This window comes from Callospermophilus lateralis, chromosome 3 (genome assembly GCF_048772815.1).
Source record: "Callospermophilus lateralis isolate mCalLat2 chromosome 3, mCalLat2.hap1, whole genome shotgun sequence".
Taxonomy (NCBI): Eukaryota; Metazoa; Chordata; class Mammalia; order Rodentia; family Sciuridae; genus Callospermophilus; species Callospermophilus lateralis.
Genome location: NC_135307.1, coordinates 100,332,262 through 100,351,107, shown reverse-complemented (window position 1 = coordinate 100,351,107; position 18,846 = coordinate 100,332,262). Strand labels below are relative to the sequence as shown.

The 18,846-nt window shown below is 35.8% G+C and overlaps 1 protein-coding gene across 9 annotated transcripts in view; it reads left to right on the top strand.

The window, feature by feature from the left end:
• The window catches only part of Ccpg1 (cell cycle progression 1), a 46,588-nt gene that overhangs the window by 17,214 nt on the left and 10,528 nt on the right, over window positions 1–18,846 (top strand). For 3 of the 9 annotated variants that reach the window (XM_076850819.2, XM_076850815.2, XM_076850816.2), the window contains 6 exons: window positions 5,193–5,249; window positions 7,826–7,943; window positions 10,267–10,343; window positions 11,673–11,874; window positions 15,010–15,105; window positions 16,969–17,220. In XM_076850819.2, the coding sequence (XP_076706934.2) occupies window positions 5,193–5,249; window positions 7,826–7,943; window positions 10,267–10,343; window positions 11,673–11,874; window positions 15,010–15,105; window positions 16,969–17,220 (802 nt within the window). Of the gene's footprint in view, window positions 1–5,192; window positions 5,250–7,665; window positions 7,721–7,825; window positions 7,944–10,266; window positions 10,344–11,672; window positions 11,875–15,009; window positions 15,106–16,968; window positions 17,221–18,846 lie in introns of those variants that run through there. The other 6 variants (XM_076850817.2, XM_076850818.2, XM_076850822.2 and 3 more) reach the window with 4 other exon arrangements.

The following is an 18,846-nucleotide window of genomic DNA, read 5'->3' as shown; positions in this document are numbered from 1 at the left end:
GTGTGCTAATAATACATCATCCATATAGTGAAATATTTGTAGTTCAGGATTTTGATTTCTAAGTGGCTGGATTACTTTGTTAACATAAATTTGACACAGAGTTGGGCTGTTAGCCATCCCTTGAGGGAGTACTTTCCATTCATATCTCTGATCAGGACCTTCATGATTCAGTGCAGGGATAGTAAATGCAAAACGTGGACTATCCTCAGGATGAATTGGAATTGAAAAAAAACAATCTTTAATATCTATAACTAAAACATACCAAGTTTTTGGCAAAGCAGACAATTGAGGAATCCCCGATTGAGCAGGTCCCATAATAACCATCTCATTATTAATGGCTCTTAAATCTTGCAATAATCTCCATTTACCAGATTTCTTTTTGATGACAAAAATGGGAGTATTATGGGGAGATACAGAAGGTTGTATATGTCCTTCTGCTAATTGTTGTTTGACCAGATCATGGGCTACTAGTATCTTTTCTTTAGTCAGGGGCCACTGAGGAACCCATACTGGTCTTTCTGATTTCCAAGTAATTTTTATTGTCTCAGTGGCCCTTTCTGAAAATCCAACCCATGTCTGTCTGTTCCTTGATCTATTTGTATTGGTGCTGCTATACCTTGTTCTTGTTTTCCTAATCTTTTTCCTTTCCTAAAACCTTGTCTAGTCATAATAGTGGGTGCATTTTGGTTGATGTTATTTGTTAATGTCAAACCTAATTGATCTAGGACATCTCGTCCCCATAAATTTATAGGAAGATGATCCAATACATATGGCTGTATAGTTCCTTCACATCCTTCAGGATCCTTCCAATCTAATACCATTGCACTTCTATGGGGATTAGTCGCCACTCCTAGGCCTCGAAGCGTTTGAGTGGCTTGTTGTAATGGCCAATGTTTTGGCCATTCTTGACGAGAGATGATGCTAAGGTCTGCACCTGTATCCAGTAGCCCATTAAATTCATGTCCTTGAATATTTAGTTTTAGCATGGGGCGAGAATCTAAATTTAAAGACAGCATAGCCCAATCTACACCTGTGGAGCCTAATCCCTTGGAACCTCTTTCTATAGCACGACTGGAAAATTTATCATGTAGGCTTGGTATTATTAGTAACTGTGCTATTCTATCTCCTGGTGAAATTACTGATATACCATTTGGAGAACTGGCTATAATTTTTATTTCACCTTCATAATCGGGATCAATTACCCCAGGACTTATCATAAGTCCTTTTAGAGTAGAAGAGCTGCGTCCCAATAATAAGCCTACTGTTCCTTTGGGAAGAGGTCCTTTCACCCCTGTGGGAATGATTTGAACTCCCATCTCTGGAGTTAGTACTGATCTGGCGGAGGCGCAGATGTCCAACCCTGCGCTCCCTCTGGTTTGTCTGATGAGGGATCTGATGGACAATGTGTCCTGGGCACTACCCTGATGGGGTTGCTGGGTTCCTCCAGTGCTCCGTATATTTGTGGTTTTGGGCCCCGGAGCATTGGGCCCCCCTGTCCATTTTTTGGCAATGGAGCCCAGTACCTTTCTCCACGATATCGTGGATAAACACTTGGTCCTTGTTCGTTTTTTGATAATGGAGTACCCTCTATGGTGGTTTGAGAACGGCATTCATTAGCCCAATGTCTCCCTCTACGGCATCGTGGGCAAATACCCGGTATTCTACTCCTTTGATACCTAGTTTTGTTAAACCCTCCTCCTATGGGGCAATTCCTTTTAAAATGTCCTGTTTGTTCACAATTGTAGCATGTTCTTGGCCTGGAATCTAAAGCCTGTTTTACTGCAGCTGCCACAATTTGCCCTTGTTCATTAATGTCTCTGGCATCTAAAGCCTGTTTTACTGCAGCTGCCACAATTTTCCCTTGTTCATTAATGTCTCTGGCATCTAAAGCCTGTTTTACTGCAGCTGCCATGACTTGCTCTTGTTCATTAATGTCTCTACATAATTTAATATATGTGTTTAAATCTTCATGTTTCCATGGTCTAATGATATCTCTGCACCAACGATTCGCTTGGTCATAAGCCAGTTGTTTTATTAATGGCATTGCTTGTTCTGTATTCCCAAAAACTCTGGTGGCTGTTTGAATAAGCCTATCTACAAATTCAGCATAAGATTCATTAGTTCCTTGTATTATCTTAGATAATTGACCTTGTAAACCTCCATGTCCTTGTAAAGTCTTCCATGCCTTAACTGCATCTACAGCAATTTGTAAATATACACCAGGATCATATGCAATTTGTTGGTGCTGACCCTCATAAGGTCCCTTTCCTAACAACATATCTAGATTTCTCTGAGGATAACCAGCTGCTGCATTTCGCCTAGCCGTCTCCTTGCAAAATTCCTCATTGGCAACCTTCCATAACAGGTATTGTCCTCCATTTAGCACAGCTTTACACATATTAGCCCAATCTGCTGGCGTCATGTTCAAGTTGGTAATGGATTCTACCAAGCTTACAGTGAAGGGTGCTTGAGGACCATAGGTTGTTACAGCCTCTTTTAGCTGCTTCACTGTTTTGAAATTTAAAGTATGGTAAATTCGCTGCCCTCCTACCTCAAATACAGGGCATGTTAATACTTGAGATCCTGTCTCAGGATCTGAACTATCCACTGCGGGGGTTGGGGGCCTCTCAGCATATGAAGGTGGCCTTGTCAGTTGGACACTTACGTCCTCTGGTGATAGAAAGGTGTTAGTAGCAGTCTCCTGTAGAGGTGGTGCTGTTGGTTGGACACTTAAGCCCTCTGGTGATAGAAAGGTTTTAGTAGCAGTCTCCTTTTGTAACTTTCCCCCTGATGGCTTTTTCTGCTCTAAACTTTCTTTCTCTGTCTGATTAGCTCGAAAGACCTTCTCTTTTACTTGAATCTTTTCCTCTTTCTGACTAACTTGAGAGACCTCCTCATTTACTTGAATCAATATATCTTCTCCTTCCTCTACCTTTGTCTGAATTGAAGGTTTTGGACTAAGAAAACCAGATACCAATGCCCACAATGCCAATGTGCCAGCTGGCAGAGTTCCTGGGCTGTTCTTTTCTATTCTTTTTAAATCTTCACCATGATGGTTCCATTGTGATATATTTAACAACTCCTCCTTAAAAAGCCATGGGCTACATTTTTGCATTGTATCAACGTATGCCCTGACTGCTCTTGATTTTACTGGGATGCCTTCTTCCTCTAACAATTTACTTAACACTCTTTCAGTTTGTTTTTTACTAATTTCTGATCCCGTATTTCTACTATAATACAACCCAACAAGATGACGCCAAACAAAACCGAGACAGAATGAAATAAAAATGGAACAACAAAAATTCATTATAGCCTTTCTATCCTCCTTATATGTGCATCCGTCCTTTCTCCCTATCTGTTCCTCAGACGTAAATAGTTTTTCCTCAGAAGTGAGAGGTTTTTCTTCCGTCTCACTCATCTCCAGGGACAGGCAACTTAAAACAAAAATGAAGCAAAACAAAAGAGGAATCTTAAAATGGCTCCCCATCCTCTCACCCTGCCCTCAGGGGCGAGCGGTTTACTTACCCTCAGTCGCTCCCCGTGCGAGCCACCAAATGCCGCAGTCTGGCTGGGCACAATTCAGGAGCCACTTGTCAAAAGAAACTAACTTTATTTTTAGAACCACACAAGATAAACAAAACAGCTCCTCAGGAAAAAACCCTCAGAGCCCAACTGCCACCACTGGCTTCCCACAAGCCACACACCCCCACAACCTCTTCTTCCCACAATCCTCCTGCTCTTGAGGCCGATTGGCTGGGTTGCATGGGCGGAGCCAAAAAAGTCCCCCAATGAGTAGCTCCGTGGTCTGAAAGGGCAGGGAAACAGCCCAATGAGCATCACCGCAGAGGAGCCAATCAGCTAGATGTTGCTGGGGCCGCTGTGAGCCAATCATCAGCTGGTAGTCTGAAAGGGCAGGGAAACAGCTCAATGAGCATCTCCACAGAGGAGCCAATCAGCTAGGTGTTGCTGGGGCCGCTGTGAGCCAATCATCAGCTGGCAGTCTGAAAGTTTGCTGGAGCCCCTTCGGCTGTGGCTCTCAACAGTTAGCAGTGATATAAAATGTTCTTTGAAGGCCAGTATTTTTCTGCATTTAAGCCAAAGGTTCCATTGTCTGTAGCTTGCTTTGCTGAAAACTCTTCATGGGCCAGTATTGTCTGCATTATTGTTTATAGCTTTCCTTAGCTTGAAGTTGTTAGGCACATTTTTACTGAGATTTATTACTAGTCAGGCTCTGTGCTTTATCCAATTCTCATATAATTAAAAAAACCCTCACTGTATATAGATTGTTTTCATTCTTATTTTGTAGTTAAGAAAACTGAAGCTTAGAAAGGTAAATTTGTCAAAAATTAAGTAATTAGAAAATATCCAAGCCTGAATAGAACAGAATGGCTCAAAGGAAGATGGACCAGAAAGGAAGATGGAGAATGTATAATTATGTTGTTATAGGAACTTAACAGAACTATGATGTTATAGGAACTTAACAGAACTTAAAGAACTATGGTTAGAACTTTATCACAAAAATATATTTTATGTAGAGGAGTAATATACATACAATGAATGCACATAACTAGTTTGTAATAAACATTACAAAGAGAAGAAACATAAGTTTTTATTAAGGGTTTATGTTCTACACTGCTTTCATTATTTAAAAAAAATCACTCAGATACAATAAAGTAAAAATCAGCCATACTTGTTCAAACCATCTGTGGTTTTCTTGTTTGTTTTCAGGATCTCTTCTGGCCTATTTTTCATTAATAGAAAAATTTTAACATTTTCTTATAATTATTTTAATATTTAGACAGTCATCTTCTAGAAAGCAAGATTAATAAAAAGATTGCTTTTTGTTTTATAGTTTCAAAATTTAATAGCAACTGTACCAATTGAGTTTGAAGTTGTTTTTATTTTTATAAGTATGCCAGGTGTGATAGCACACACCTGTAATCCCAGCAATTTGGGAGGCTAAGGCAGGAAAATTGCAAGTTTGAGGCCAGCCTGAGCAACTTAGCTATATCCTAAGATTTAAAAATAATGGGAAAAAAAAAAAAAAAAAACGGACTGGGGATGTACACAGTGGTAGAGCATTTCTGGTTTCTGTTCCCAGTACCTACCCCCCAAACACAAAGTGATTTTTCTATTTTTAATCTGTTTCTACAAAGCTTGGGTCAACTCATAGCAGCTTCTTTTTCTTCAAGGATAATCAACAGTACAGGAGCAAGGCAGCATTGGAAATCCTCCCTGTGAGCCTGCAGGTTAGAACAAAACAGTAAATTTTTCTGGCACTTGCCAAGTGTGTTAGACATCATGCCACAGAGTAAATCATGTTTTTTTGTACTTTCATCTTCTGTATTTAGTTACCAAATTTAGCTCTCTTGTTAGTGTCTCTTACATATGTTTCCTTTTCCATTATTACCATTGTGATTTGGACCAGAACTGGTCTTTCCAGCAACCCCCTAATCAGCTCTAACCTTGCCTTTGCTTCTGTCATGCTCCTGCCACCATAGGCAACTTTAAAGTCTTACATTTAGAATTCTCTTTAGTCTTCAAGGTTACTCCTTTCACAACTTCTTTTATATTTTGCTATTTGAGTTATATGTTAAATTTCTTTTTAGTCTTCAAAGCCTATTCCGTTCACAAATTCTTTTATTTTTTGCTGTTGTGAATTATATATTTGAATTTTGTAAGTTGATATTTGAATTTTGTAAATAGGGAGAGGCAGAATCAGCAACTTCATGGTTAACTTTGCTTATTAAGACACAGGGAGGGCTGGGGCTTGCCTCGAATGTGTGAGGCACTGGGTTTGATCCTCAGTACCACATAAAAACAAATATACAAAATAAAGACATTGTGTCCATGTATAACTTAAAAAAAATGACACAAGGGAAAATATTCACAAGATTCCACAATTAAAGAAAGACAGTCTGACAACAAAGTATGAAGGATAACCTCAGAATAAAAAATTGTTATAGGAAAGGCTTCTGTTAACCTGATATAGTTTCATTTAATTCATGCCTTTCAGTCATCTGATCTTTGACAAAGATGCCAAAAGCATACATTGGAGAAAAGACAGCCTTCTTAACATGGTGCTGAGAAAAATTGTTATCCATGTGCAGAAGAGTGGAATTAGGTCTTTATATCTCACTGTGCACAAAAGTCTACTCAAAATGCATCAAAGATCCAGTAATTAGACCAGAAACTATGCAACTCATTAAAGAAAATGTTGGGGCAACACTCTAGCATACAGGTGCAGGCAATAACTTCTTCAACAGATTCCTGAAAGCCCAGGAAATAGTATCAAGAGTTGATAAATGGGATGGCATAAAATTAAAAAGCTTCTTCACAGCAAAGGAAGTGAAGAGAGAACTTCCAGAATGGGAGAAAATCTTGCCTAGCTACTCTTCTGATAGAGGATTACTGTCTAGAATATATGAAGAACTCAAACACCAAAAAACCCCCCACAAAATACACCACCACCAATAACACAACTAATAAATGGGCAAATGAACTCAACAGACATTTCTCAAAAGAAGAAATACAAGTGGCCAACACTATATGGAAAGAATGTTCAACATCATTAGCAGTTAGGGAAATGCAAATCAAAACTACCCTGAGATATCATCTCACTCCAGTTAAAATAGCAGCCATCAAGAATACAAATACAATAATAAATGCTGCAGATGATGTGGGGAGAAAGAAAACTTTCATACTGTTAATGGGATTGTAAATTACAGTAACCATTTTGGAAATCAGTATGGAGGTTCCTCAGAAAAACCTTGGCATGGAACCATCATATGACCCAGCTATAACACTCCTTTGTATTTATCTTAAAGAATTAAAGTCATACTATAGAAATACATAGCCGTGCAATTCACAGTAGCCAAACTGTGGACCCAGCCTAGATGTCTGTCAGTGAATGAATGAATAAAATGTGGTATATATACATAATGGAGTTTTATTGAGCCAAGAAGAACGAAATTATGTCATTTGCAGGAAGATGGATGGAACTTGAGAACATTATGTTAAGGAATTAAAACAAGCTCAGAAAGTCAAGATCATATGTCTTCCATCATATGTGGATGCCAAGGAAGAAAAAGGAAAAGGTAGAGGGAGGATCTCATAAAAATTGAAGGGAGATTGGTAGAATAGAGGAAATGGACCATGGAGAGGGAGGGAAAGGGGAAATATTGGAGAATGATATTGGCCAAATAATATTATTGTATTGTGTACATCTGTGAATATTAAAAAAATTATTCCTTCAACATAGCAGTTTGCTTTGCCATAAGAAGTAGTTGTTGGGCTGGGATTGTGGCCCCGGGACAGAGCACTTGCCTCTCATGTATGAGGCACTGGATTCTATCCTCAGCACCACATAATAATAAATAAATAAAATAAAGGTATTGCGTCCATCTACAACTAAAAAATTAAAAAAAAAAAAAAAAAAGAAGTAGTTGTTTGCGTGTGACTGTTTCTCTGAACATATTATAATTTGAATTTTGGATTTGATTTTTTTTTTTTTTTGGTACCAGGAATTGAATCCAGGGGTGCTCAACCACTTAGCCTCATCCCCATCCCTTTTTATTTTTTATTTTGACACAGGGTCTTGCTATGTTGCTTAGGGCCTAGCTAAGTTGCTGTGGATGGTCTTGAACTTGCAGTCCTTCTTCCTCTGCCTCCTGAGTTGCTGGGATAAAGCTCATTGGATTAGATGTCATATCCTTTTGGAGTATGGCAACATCTGGGACTTTTAATAATGGAAAACATCTATATGTAATCAAATCCAGCTTTGAGAAATTAATAGGGAAATAACTGATTATCACTTTTTCTCTAGGGGTCTGATGTAGAGATGGTGAATTCTGTCACAACCAGTGACAGCTGTGAGCTCACCCCAGAATGTTCATCTTTAGAACAAGAAGAGGATGTTCAAGTACTGCAGATAGAGCAGGAAGGTAAGTTGTTAAATTCTGATTGAAAACAAAAATGTGAGTGCCATTATAAATCTTGACTTCTTTCTAGGCAGTCAGCTTTTTTGGATAATCTTGGTGATCTGGTTACTGAAGGACTAATTTTAGTGTGGGTTAGATAGAAATTCAGTGTGGATTTAGGAAGGTTTGCAGAACCTAGTATCACCAACCTGCCATAGTTTTATTATTTGCAGCAGTAATATGTTTGGGCCGCCACATAGTCTTTCATACCATAAGTGTAACCAGTGACTAAACATTATGTATTATGTGGTTTAACATGAATTTGTTTGGTACTTTGTATTTACTTGCCATTATTAATGTTATGGCTAACAATGTACAAAACTTTTCATCAGAAGAGATTCTCTAGATATCATCATGCTATGGAGTTCTTGAGTTAAGATTTAGTAAAATGATTTTTGACTATGTACTGTACTGCATCTATGTTAATAGACTTCCTGTGGAACTTGTGCATGTTATTTATGTAGAGACATATGACTCCCAAATAATTGCTGTAACTCCCAAGCAATTTCTATGTAGTCTTATCTTCATATTTAAAGTACTTCTTACACTTTTAAAACAGTTTCATTAAAATGTAAAGTAAGAAGAACATTTCCCCCTCAGGAGAGTAAAGTAGGTATGTCAAGGCCAGAAATAGAAATAGAGGAGATTGTACCTGTTATTTTTTTCTTAAGCTTATGTGCTGATTACTGTTCTCATTTGCACATATTCTCATTGTTTGTAGTTCAGAACCCTTTGAGATTCTGAAAGGTGTGAATAGTCTCTCCTAAGAAATGTATTTATCTATATGTAAAAAATTTCCATACTTGGTACTCTGGACCCAAGTCCATCTTTGACGATAATATTCTTTTATTAAACACAAAAGTACTGTTTTTTTTTTCTTGTTCTTAGGTGGTTAAAATACATAAAAATAAAGTTCATGGTAGGGAAAATGATTTTTAAAGGATTTAAAAAGAATATTTTTAGTTGTAGGTGGACATATAATATCTTTATTTTATTTTTGTGTGGTGCTGAGGATTGAACTCAGTGCCTTACACATGCTAAACAAGTGCTCTACCACTGAACTACAGCCCCAGTCCCAAAAAATGATTTTAATATACAGCTACTTATAATTCTTTTGTAATTTATGTATGTATTTAATATTATACTTAACTCCCATTAACATTTTGTACTCTTTTTGAGAAAAAATAATTCAGTATTCCGTTTTACATTTCTTCTTTGAGGAGACTCTTACAAATTTTATCTTCTGTAGTGACATTATTTTATTTTCCTATAGTTTTTTTTTTTTTTTTTGGTGGTACTGGTGATTGAATTCAGGGCTTTGTGCATGCTAGGCAAGCATTCTACCACGGAGGTATCTCCCCAGACCTCTTTACTTATTTATGTATTTATTTTTTTGAGACAAGAGTCTAGCTGAGGTGCAGAGGATGGCCTTAAACTTGTAGTCTTCTTGCCTCAGCTTCCAGAGGAGTTACATGTGTGTACTACCACACCTGGCTTGTTTTTCTGTATTCTTTTGATTCCTTGTTTTTGTAGTTTAAAGCTTTTTTTTTTTTTTTTTTAAAGAGACAGGGTCTTACTGAGTTGCTTAGCACTTTGCTATTGCTGAGGCTGGCTTTGAACTTTCAGTCCACCTGCCTCAGCCTCCTGAGCCTCTGGGATTATAGGCGAGTGCTACTGCGCCCGGGCCCCAGCCCATTTTTATATTTTATTTAGAGACAGGGTCTCTCTGAGTTGCTGAGGGTCTTGTTAAGTTGCTGAGGCTGGCTTGGAGCTTGCAATCTTCCTGCATCAGCCTCCCAAGCTGCTGAGATATTAGGCGCCACTGCATCCCACAAGCTTTTTATAATTTAAAGCAGCTTTGATTCTTACATTACAAGCCAGTGATAGCCATTGGAATGGTGGTATTTTTAGGAATTTTGGATGAACTTTTAAGAAGTCAGGAAATGTGCTATCAGGTATCTGAGGATGTATTTTACATATTAATGGGTTCTTAGAAACACTTTTCATTAAGTGATTTGTTATTACAAGGTGGAGATTTTATTTAGTTAAATTAGCTTTGATTTAAGTTCTTAATAGGTCCCAAGTGAGTTCACTTAAGTAAATAAAATTGTTTCCTGACAATTTCAAATAATTAAAATGTGGTAACAGAGTTATTTTTACAAATATATGACTTTTCATTCATCTACTTTAACATTGAGAATAGATTTCATCTACAGTGATGGTATTTATATTACAAAGAGTCAATTGTTGTAAATGAATATTTTTATTGATGTTTGCATTATAATAGAAAGCAGCCAAAATAGCACATTGTTAATGGAAGGAACTGCTTATCCAACTTTGGAAGAAACGACGTCAGCATTTGAGGTAAACTTGTATTCTGTGAATGTATGATAAATAGTATCCTTAGAGAATATGAATGCATTTCTGTATTTTCTTCCTATTTGAATCATAAGCAATGTTAATTGAAAATTTTGAGATTCTATACATTGATCAGTTTTAAGGGTAAAGTTAGCTTCTGTTTAAGACTTGTTCTTTTAATCTGTATTATAATTTTCGTTTGAAGTAGGCCTCGTCTTCCTCCTCTCCCTCCTCTCTTCTTTTTCTTCCTTCTTCTCTTCCTTCTTCTTCCTTCTGCAGTACTAGGGATTGAACCTGGGACACTCTGCCATTGAGCTACATCTCCAGCCCTTTTTAGATTTTGATGCAGGGTCTTGCTAAGTTGCTCAGACTGGACCCAAACTTTCGATCTTCCTGCCTTAGTCTCCTGAGTACCTAGAATTACAGGAGTGTGCCACCATGCCTGGCCAGGTCCCAACTCTTAATACAGTAGTCTTCCTTATGTATGGTTTTGCTTTCCCCCTTTTCAGTTACCTGCAATCAGCTGTGGTCCAAAAGTATTTGTCTTGACTTTTTCAAAAGAGACAATACATTAATAAAATTTTTATCATAGTACATTATTATAATTATTCTATGTCTTATATTATTGTTAATCTTTTACTGTGCCTAATTTATAAATTAAAAGGTATGTATATGGTATAGAAAAAATATAGTATATATAGGGTGGTATATTGTCCATGGTTTCTTGCATCCACTGGGGATTCTTAGAATGTATACCTTGAATGGGGAATACTGTACAATCACATTGGTGATTAAGTTACAGCATATGAATTTGGGGGACACATTTAAACTATATAGATATATGATGTAGCTGTTGAAGTTTAATACATACATAACCAGAAAAATTTAATCAGCCTTTAACAGGTTCCCTGAGTACAAAATCATGCTTAAATTCATAGAACTGGTGAGAGAAATCAACTCTCTTTTCTGTGGTCATTGGGTAGCAAAGGTAGTTTTCTCAGCTTCTGCATTCCAGTCAGAGAAAGAAGTGGTCCATCTAAATCTGAGAGTTGCCAACGGGTTTGATGATGTTTTCAAGTTAAGTGATGAGCCTCTATTGCATAGTCCTTTACTGTTGATAAGAAATAATATCTTTAGGAGCTGGAGGAAGAGCTTAGTGGTATAGCATTTGTCTAACATGTCCTAGACCCTGGATTTGATCTGTAGCACTGAAAAAAACAGGAAACCATGTATTTTACTTTAACCTCAGATTACTATACATTTTGAATTGTATAGAAATATAAGGCTCTTAAATAATTTTATAATTTATTATCTCTAAAATTATGATAATTTTAGGCAGAAGAAGAGAGGTCACCTGAAGATAATGTCTATTTTGGAACTGCCAGTGATGATTCTGATATTGTTACCCTTGAACCTCCTAAGTTAGAAGAATTTGGAAATCAAGAAGTTACAATTGTTAAAGAAGCACAAAGTTCAGAAGATTTTAACATGGGCTCTTCCTCAAGCAGCCAGTATACATTCTGCCAACCAGAAACTGGTAAGACATATATAATGATAATATACTGATGTGAGATTTATATAAAGTCTTGTTTTCTAACCCTAAATCTCAACTTTTGATTATATTTGGGTAAAACTCAAGAAATTTTTTGTAAATCCACGGTTATATCTAGGGTATTCCTAGATTGTATGGCCTGGAGCAGAGCAATGTTGTACTACAACAAGACTTTTTTAAAATCATGTTTGTCTTTTGAATTGTTAAATAGAAGACAGAATTTCTTGAGCTGGGTACATATCTGGGTATACAGTGGTACACATTTGTCATTCTAGGTACTCTGGAGGCTGAGGCAGGAGAATTGCAAGTAAAAAGTACCTAGTTGGGGGTGGATTCTTGGAGGTTTTACAGGTGCTATTTGCAGTGCTGGGGATTGCACTTCCAAGGAAGTTGCTGTATGACTGAGTTACACCCCATCTATAGTTAGTTTCTTAAAGGATGTATTACAGTCCCAGACAGTTCAAAATGCATTTGGCTTATTTATGTATTTATTTTTTAGATCTTTACAAGTGGGTAATTGAAATATTTTACCTGAAAGGACGAGGATGTTAACATTTTTAATTATAATAATACAAGTTTGTATTATACAAATAGTGAAAGCAAAAAATTGGGGAGGATTTAACCCAGGGGAGCATTATCCCTAAGCTATATCCCCAGCCCTTTTAAATTTTTGTTTATTTTGAGACAGGTTCTTGCTAAGTTGCTGAGGCTAGCTGCGAACTTGCAGTCTTCTTGCCTTAGCCTTCTCAGTCACTGAGATTATAGGTGTGCGAAACTGCTCCAGGGTTGGTGAAAAAAAATTCTTAAGTCTTGCAGATCCCTTTGATTATAAGTTATTTAGCAAATATTTATGGTACCTACCAAGTATAAAACAGTGTTTAAGGAACTGTTAATAAAGCAGTCTTCCAAAAAAACTCCTTGACTTGGGTCTTTCATTTAGACTGTGTTATGAAAATGTACCTATTATAAGTCACTTTCTTAATGCAGCCAATGCTCATTGTTCACAGTCATTTGGAGGTTAAATTTTGAGTTGCTAAGCTTATTCCATTCCATACTTCTTACGGTTAGTTTTAACATCTTTTAAGGTGATCTAAAATATTTAGTTATAATCTTCCTGGAAAAATATCATAAGATGCACCTGTAATTAACCCACAGTTATAAAAGTGAATTATGGGAGAGGCTACTTGGAATCCTGATTCCAGAAATTTCCTGATTTGATAGAAAAATAGGAACAAATAGTATCTGAGGTAATCTCTCTGTAATATTTACATTTGGCATCTAGAATCAGACAAGGGAATTTCCATCATTTGAGTTTAAGCTAATAAAATTCAGTTTGAGATCTTTGGCTATCTCAATTTGATAAGCTGATTTTATTTAGTATATCCATAGAAACTGAAAACATTTTAACTATTTAAATACCCATCTGATATTCTTAGAGGCTAGAGGAAAACTTTGTTAGAATAGCTTACCTAGTCCATTTATCCCTTGATATCCACAAAGGGCTGGTTTCCGGACCTTGGCAGACACCAAAATCTGGATGCTGAAGTTTCTTATATAAAATGGCATAGTAAATGTCTTCTTTGATATAATGTGAGCAACTAAGAATAGAGCAGGGAGGAAGAGTAGGAAGAAAAGATTAACATTAAACAGAGACATGAGGTGGGAGGGAAAGGGAGAGAAAAGGGGAATTGCATGGAAACGGAGGGAGACCCTCATTGTTATACTAAATTACATATAAGAGGTTGTAAGTGGAACGGGAAAATAAACAAGGTGAGAAATAAATTACAGTAGAAGGGGTAGAGAGAGAAGATGGGAGGGGAGGGGAGGGGGATAGTAGAGGATAGGAAAGGTAGCAGAATACAACAGTTACTAGTATGGTATTATGTAAAAATGTGGATGTGTAACCCATGTGATTCTGCAATCTGTACTTGGGGTAAAAAAGGGAGTTCATAACTCACTTGAAGCTAATGTATGCTAATGTATGAAATATGATATGTCAAGAGCTTTGTAGGGTTTTGAACAACCAATAAAAATAAAATAAAATGGCATAGTATTTGCAAATTACCTAGACATATCCTCTCATCTCTACATTACTTACAATCTTGTAAAAGGCTATATAAATTGTTAGAGAATTAAAAGAAAAAGAAGTCTGTACATGTTGGGTACAGATTTTTTTTGTGTGAATGTTTTCAATCCATTGTTGATTGAATGGAGGGATATAGGACTTATGGATATGAATGATTCACTGTGCATTTATTTATAAGGGCTTAATATAATTAACTTTACAATTTAGTAAGGTGATCAAATTTTGATGTGTTTTTGCATTCCAGGATTTGTTTTGTATTCAAATAGTCTCCCCCTGCCCTTTGGTTTAATTTAAGAAAATGCATACCAAAATGGTCAAATTGAAGCAGGAGTATGGCAGAAGGGTGTCCATGGTGACTTATAAGACACAAAAAAGGCTATGGACTGTTTTTTCAGGACCTTAGATAACTCTAAGCTCATTAATTTTTAATATTTTTCTCTTTTCTGAACTCAGATTTCTTGGGAATTTTGTAGATTTAGTTAACAGGAATATTAAGTATATTTTTACCCAATCTTATCCCTCTCTAAAAGAAATTGTTTCAATAAAAAAAGTTCAAAAAAAATAAAATGAAATGTAGTCCATTCTTGACAGAGATGTCTTTATGGACTCATTACAGACAGTATATGATTAGTTGTCAGGAGTTTTCTTTTCCTTATTCTCATTTTTTTTCCTGATTTGTTAATTTTATGCTACCCTTTGATTGCTTAGTTATTTTGCTTTTTCCTTTCCCTTTCTTCTTCATCCTTACTTTGACTTCATGTTTTCTTCTAAAAAAATTTAGAAGAAACATTAGATTTTAATAGTAATGTACTTTTTAAGAATAATACCAACTTCTTTCATATTAACACTCTTTCCTGGCCCCAAAGGCCAAGTTGGTAGCTGTAGAGATGTATGTATTGTATATATGTTTTGAAAAGGCATGATATTAGATTTTAAGTTAGCATAATGTTTTGATAAGTATTTTCAATTATTTATTTTCTTTATTCTTTATAATAAAGCTTTATACATCTTTTTTCCCTATTTATTCACAAAAGAAAGATGGTGGGAGAAGCTGTGGAAGATTCCTGAATGCATAATGGGATGGGATGATCAGCTGAAACACCATGTTCCTAGCCAACTCACTTTCCAAGGTGGTGTGACTAAATCTGATCAGCTTCTATAGAGCTGAGTGTGTCTAGTCACATTTACTACTTACTATGTGCTTCAAAGATACCTGTTGTAATCTGTGATACCCTAAACAGGTGTTCAAAATTGATTTTATAAAAAAAGCTGACTGAGCTTATTGCATGCCTTTTGCATTGCTTGCATCCTGGATGATGGGCCAAATTATGCTTTAAAAGCTTAGAAATCAAAATATTTCAGCTGTTATGTATATAGGTGGAAAAGATAGAAGCATTAGATAAAGACCTGAATGTGGGTTAAGTTGGTTTGTTAGAATACATAATGAAGGCAGTATGTGTTAATGGTAGTATTCAAAATTTATTCAGAGAATTTTGATAGTTTGTTTTTACACTTATTATAATTCTGAGTCAAAAGTCTGACTTAAATACTCCAACCATGAACATGAATGCCTTTGTATTATGTAATGCTTTAAGTCTTCCTTCTTTTCTCTTTGTCCGCATCTTGGAAAAACTAGTAATCAAGAATAAACAGATAAACATGACGGGCATAAGGGTCATGACCAAAAGATTTCTCAGTGGCATCTGTATCACTAAATATTAGGAGTATTTGTTCATTCAGTAGTGACTTTGATCTTTATGTTTGTTGTTATGTGAAAGTGAACTGAATCCCCCATGATCTATTTTTAAAAAAAGCATTGCCTAACCAAATCAGCTTTCCTGTGGCATGGATATCCTGTCTTTCTAAAGAACTGTTTTATTCTATTTTTTTAAAGCATGACTGTTGTTCTGAAGCTTTTTGTATTAAACTCAAGTTCAATTTTATCCTTACTTTTAGTGCTTTCCTTTACTTCTAACCAGCCTGTAGAAATCATTACTGAATGATGTATCTATCTTCTGTGTTAACATATAGTTTGTTTTGAAATATGTAAAAGTGTTAAGATTAAGCATTTGGGAAAAAAATTGAAGCTGCTGTTTCCAGGAAATGTTTCCTTGGTCTTAAAAATTTTTTTGTATAGTTTTTCTTTTCCTGATTCGTTGTTCTATGCTATCCTTTCATAAAGAAGTCCTTAATATCCGAGATAGCTGTTGTGTCACTTCCTCATGCTGACATATTTACTAGAGGGTGAAATTAATAACCTTCTAGTAAGAGTGGCAGTGGAAGGGAAGGGCTCATCTGACTTCTGGAAACCTGTGTTAAACTGTAGTGCTTTGAACTTGATTTAGGATAGTAGGATGGAATTGAAAGTAGGTGCCAGATAGACCCAGGAAATTTTTGGTGGTAGTTATACTTTGTGAATCACAGGACTGCTAATATATGTTCCTGGGTTCCTTAAACTGTTGAATTTAAGAAATGAATGAAGAGGACTGGGGTTGAGGCTCAGTGGTAGAGAGCTTGCCTAGCACATATGAGGCACTAGGTTTGATCCTCAGCACCACATTAAAAAAAAAAAAAGGTATTGTGTATACCTACAACTAAAAAAATATATATTTAAAAAAAATGAATGAAGAGAGATGATTTTTTTCTTTCAGAATTGGTACTTGTTTTTTATGCATCCCATAGCAATGAAATTTAATAGGCTATGAGAATAAAAGTATGAACTGCCAGAGGGAAGTTTTTTTTTTTTTTTTTTTAATCCAGTATTTCAAGGTATGGAGTAATATGTTTTAACAAATTTCTGTGTATCACATTCTAGGACTTTTATGCTTTCACTTTATGTTGATAGATTGAAAAATTGTTTTTGTGTTGTTTGGTTTGCTATTTCATGTAAAAAGGCATGTAGGGATAGCATTGATTATTCTAAGTCATATTTATTGGGAAAGCTTTTCTAAAAGTTTTAATACATAAATATCAATATTTTTCTTTTAAAATAGTATTTTCATCTCAGCCTAGTGATGGTGAATCAAGTAGTGATGAAACCAGTAATCAACCTAGTCCTGCCTTTAGACGACGCCGAGCTAGGAAGAAGACTATTTCCACTTCAGAATCTGAGGAACGATTGCCTGCTGAACAGGAAAATGAACCTTCTAAGGAGTTGAGTAAACGCCAGTTCAGTAGTGGTCTCAATAAGTGTGTTGTACTTGCTTTGGTGATTGCAGTCAGCATGGGATTTGGACATTTCTATGGTAAGTATTTGAAAATGTGTTATATGTTAACTGATGCCATTATAAATAGAAGATGATTGAGGAATCCTAGATCTGTTTTCATTGTCATTATTAAGCTGATGACCTTGCAGCCTGTTTGTATTTCAGTTTTTTTATTTGGAAAGTGGAGATAGTGCTGCTTATCTCATTAAACTATTTTCACTTAAATGAGCCAGTAGTTATTAAGAAATGTAAGAACCAGGTGTGGTAGTATGTGCTTGTAGTCCCACTTGCTTGAGAGGCTGACACAGTAGGTTTATTTGAGGCCAGATTGGACAACAAAGTCAGACTGCATCTCAAGTTAAAAAAAAAAAAAAAGCAATTATTAACATGTATGACTTTTTTTAAGTAAAAAGATTAAAAATTTGAAATGCTGGGGCTGGGAATGTGGCTCAGTGGTAGAGTGCTTGCCTAACAGGCATGAGGCCCTGGGTTTGATCCCTAGCACCACCACCAAAAAAAAAAAAAAAAAAAATGAAATGCTCACCATGAGGCAAGTCATTTTAATTTGCTATTACAAATTATTTAAATCATAGTTGGAGTAGTTATATTTGAAGTCTCCCAATAATTATTGCTCATCATTTCCATTTTGAGGTTTAATGCAGTTGTCATTTTGTGACATTCATTTTTGTTTTATGATTCACATTAGTTGAAAAATTTTTATCTTGTAGGTTAGCCTTATATTTTGGTTTTTGTTACAACCAGGTTGCTGATGGCCTCGCCAAGTTTCTGAGGCAGGCTTTGAATTTGAAATCCTCATTCAGCCTCTTGAGTTCCTTGGATTAAAGGCGTGTGCCACCATGCCTGGCTGTTGATTATCTTACTAATTCAAAGCCTTTACGTGTTTCTTGGGTCAGATGAAGAAGTGGTTGCATGTGATGTTGGTTATTTTTTCTTTTCCATGTAGGAGTCTCACTGTTTTCTTATTTAAGATATATTTCTTTAGTACAGAGACAGGAGTATTTAAGTACTGAGTGTTCCTACCCTTTGCTCTATTGGATTTTGGGGGGAGTATACTTTAAATTTAAAGACATGTCTTAGATCTCATTAGTTTCACAAATTTTAGTTTGCATTATATTAACTTCTTTTAGATTTTTTTTTGCCTATGTAATCCATACTTTGTTTTGCTAGTTCCTTCCAGTAATATGTTTTTAATGCAAAAATTTGAAGATTTGTGGAAAAGATATTTATAACGTTAGAATAAACTTAATGTCAATATAATGAAAACAATGAATACTTGTATAAAGTCAGTCAGTAAAATTTGTTGTTTCTTGTATTTGATTCTGTGTTAATAAAAATAGGTACTTAGATTCCTGATGGATGCCTGCTTGAATTTACTGAGGTACTATAACTTGTATCCTCTTTTGAAGTTTGTTGTAATGAGATTTGATTTGAAATATATACTTTACTGGCTAACTAGAGTAAATATATCAATATGTTTTTGAGTTATGATTTTTTTCTCCCTACAGGTAAACATGAAGGTAACAAAGGAGAAGGTCTTAATCTTTTTTCTTACTAAAAGCAAAAATTGGATAGTGACTTCTAAATGTTAATTTGGACAATTGCATGACCTTTAAATATTTTGTAGAAATTTCAGTTTAGAGATGA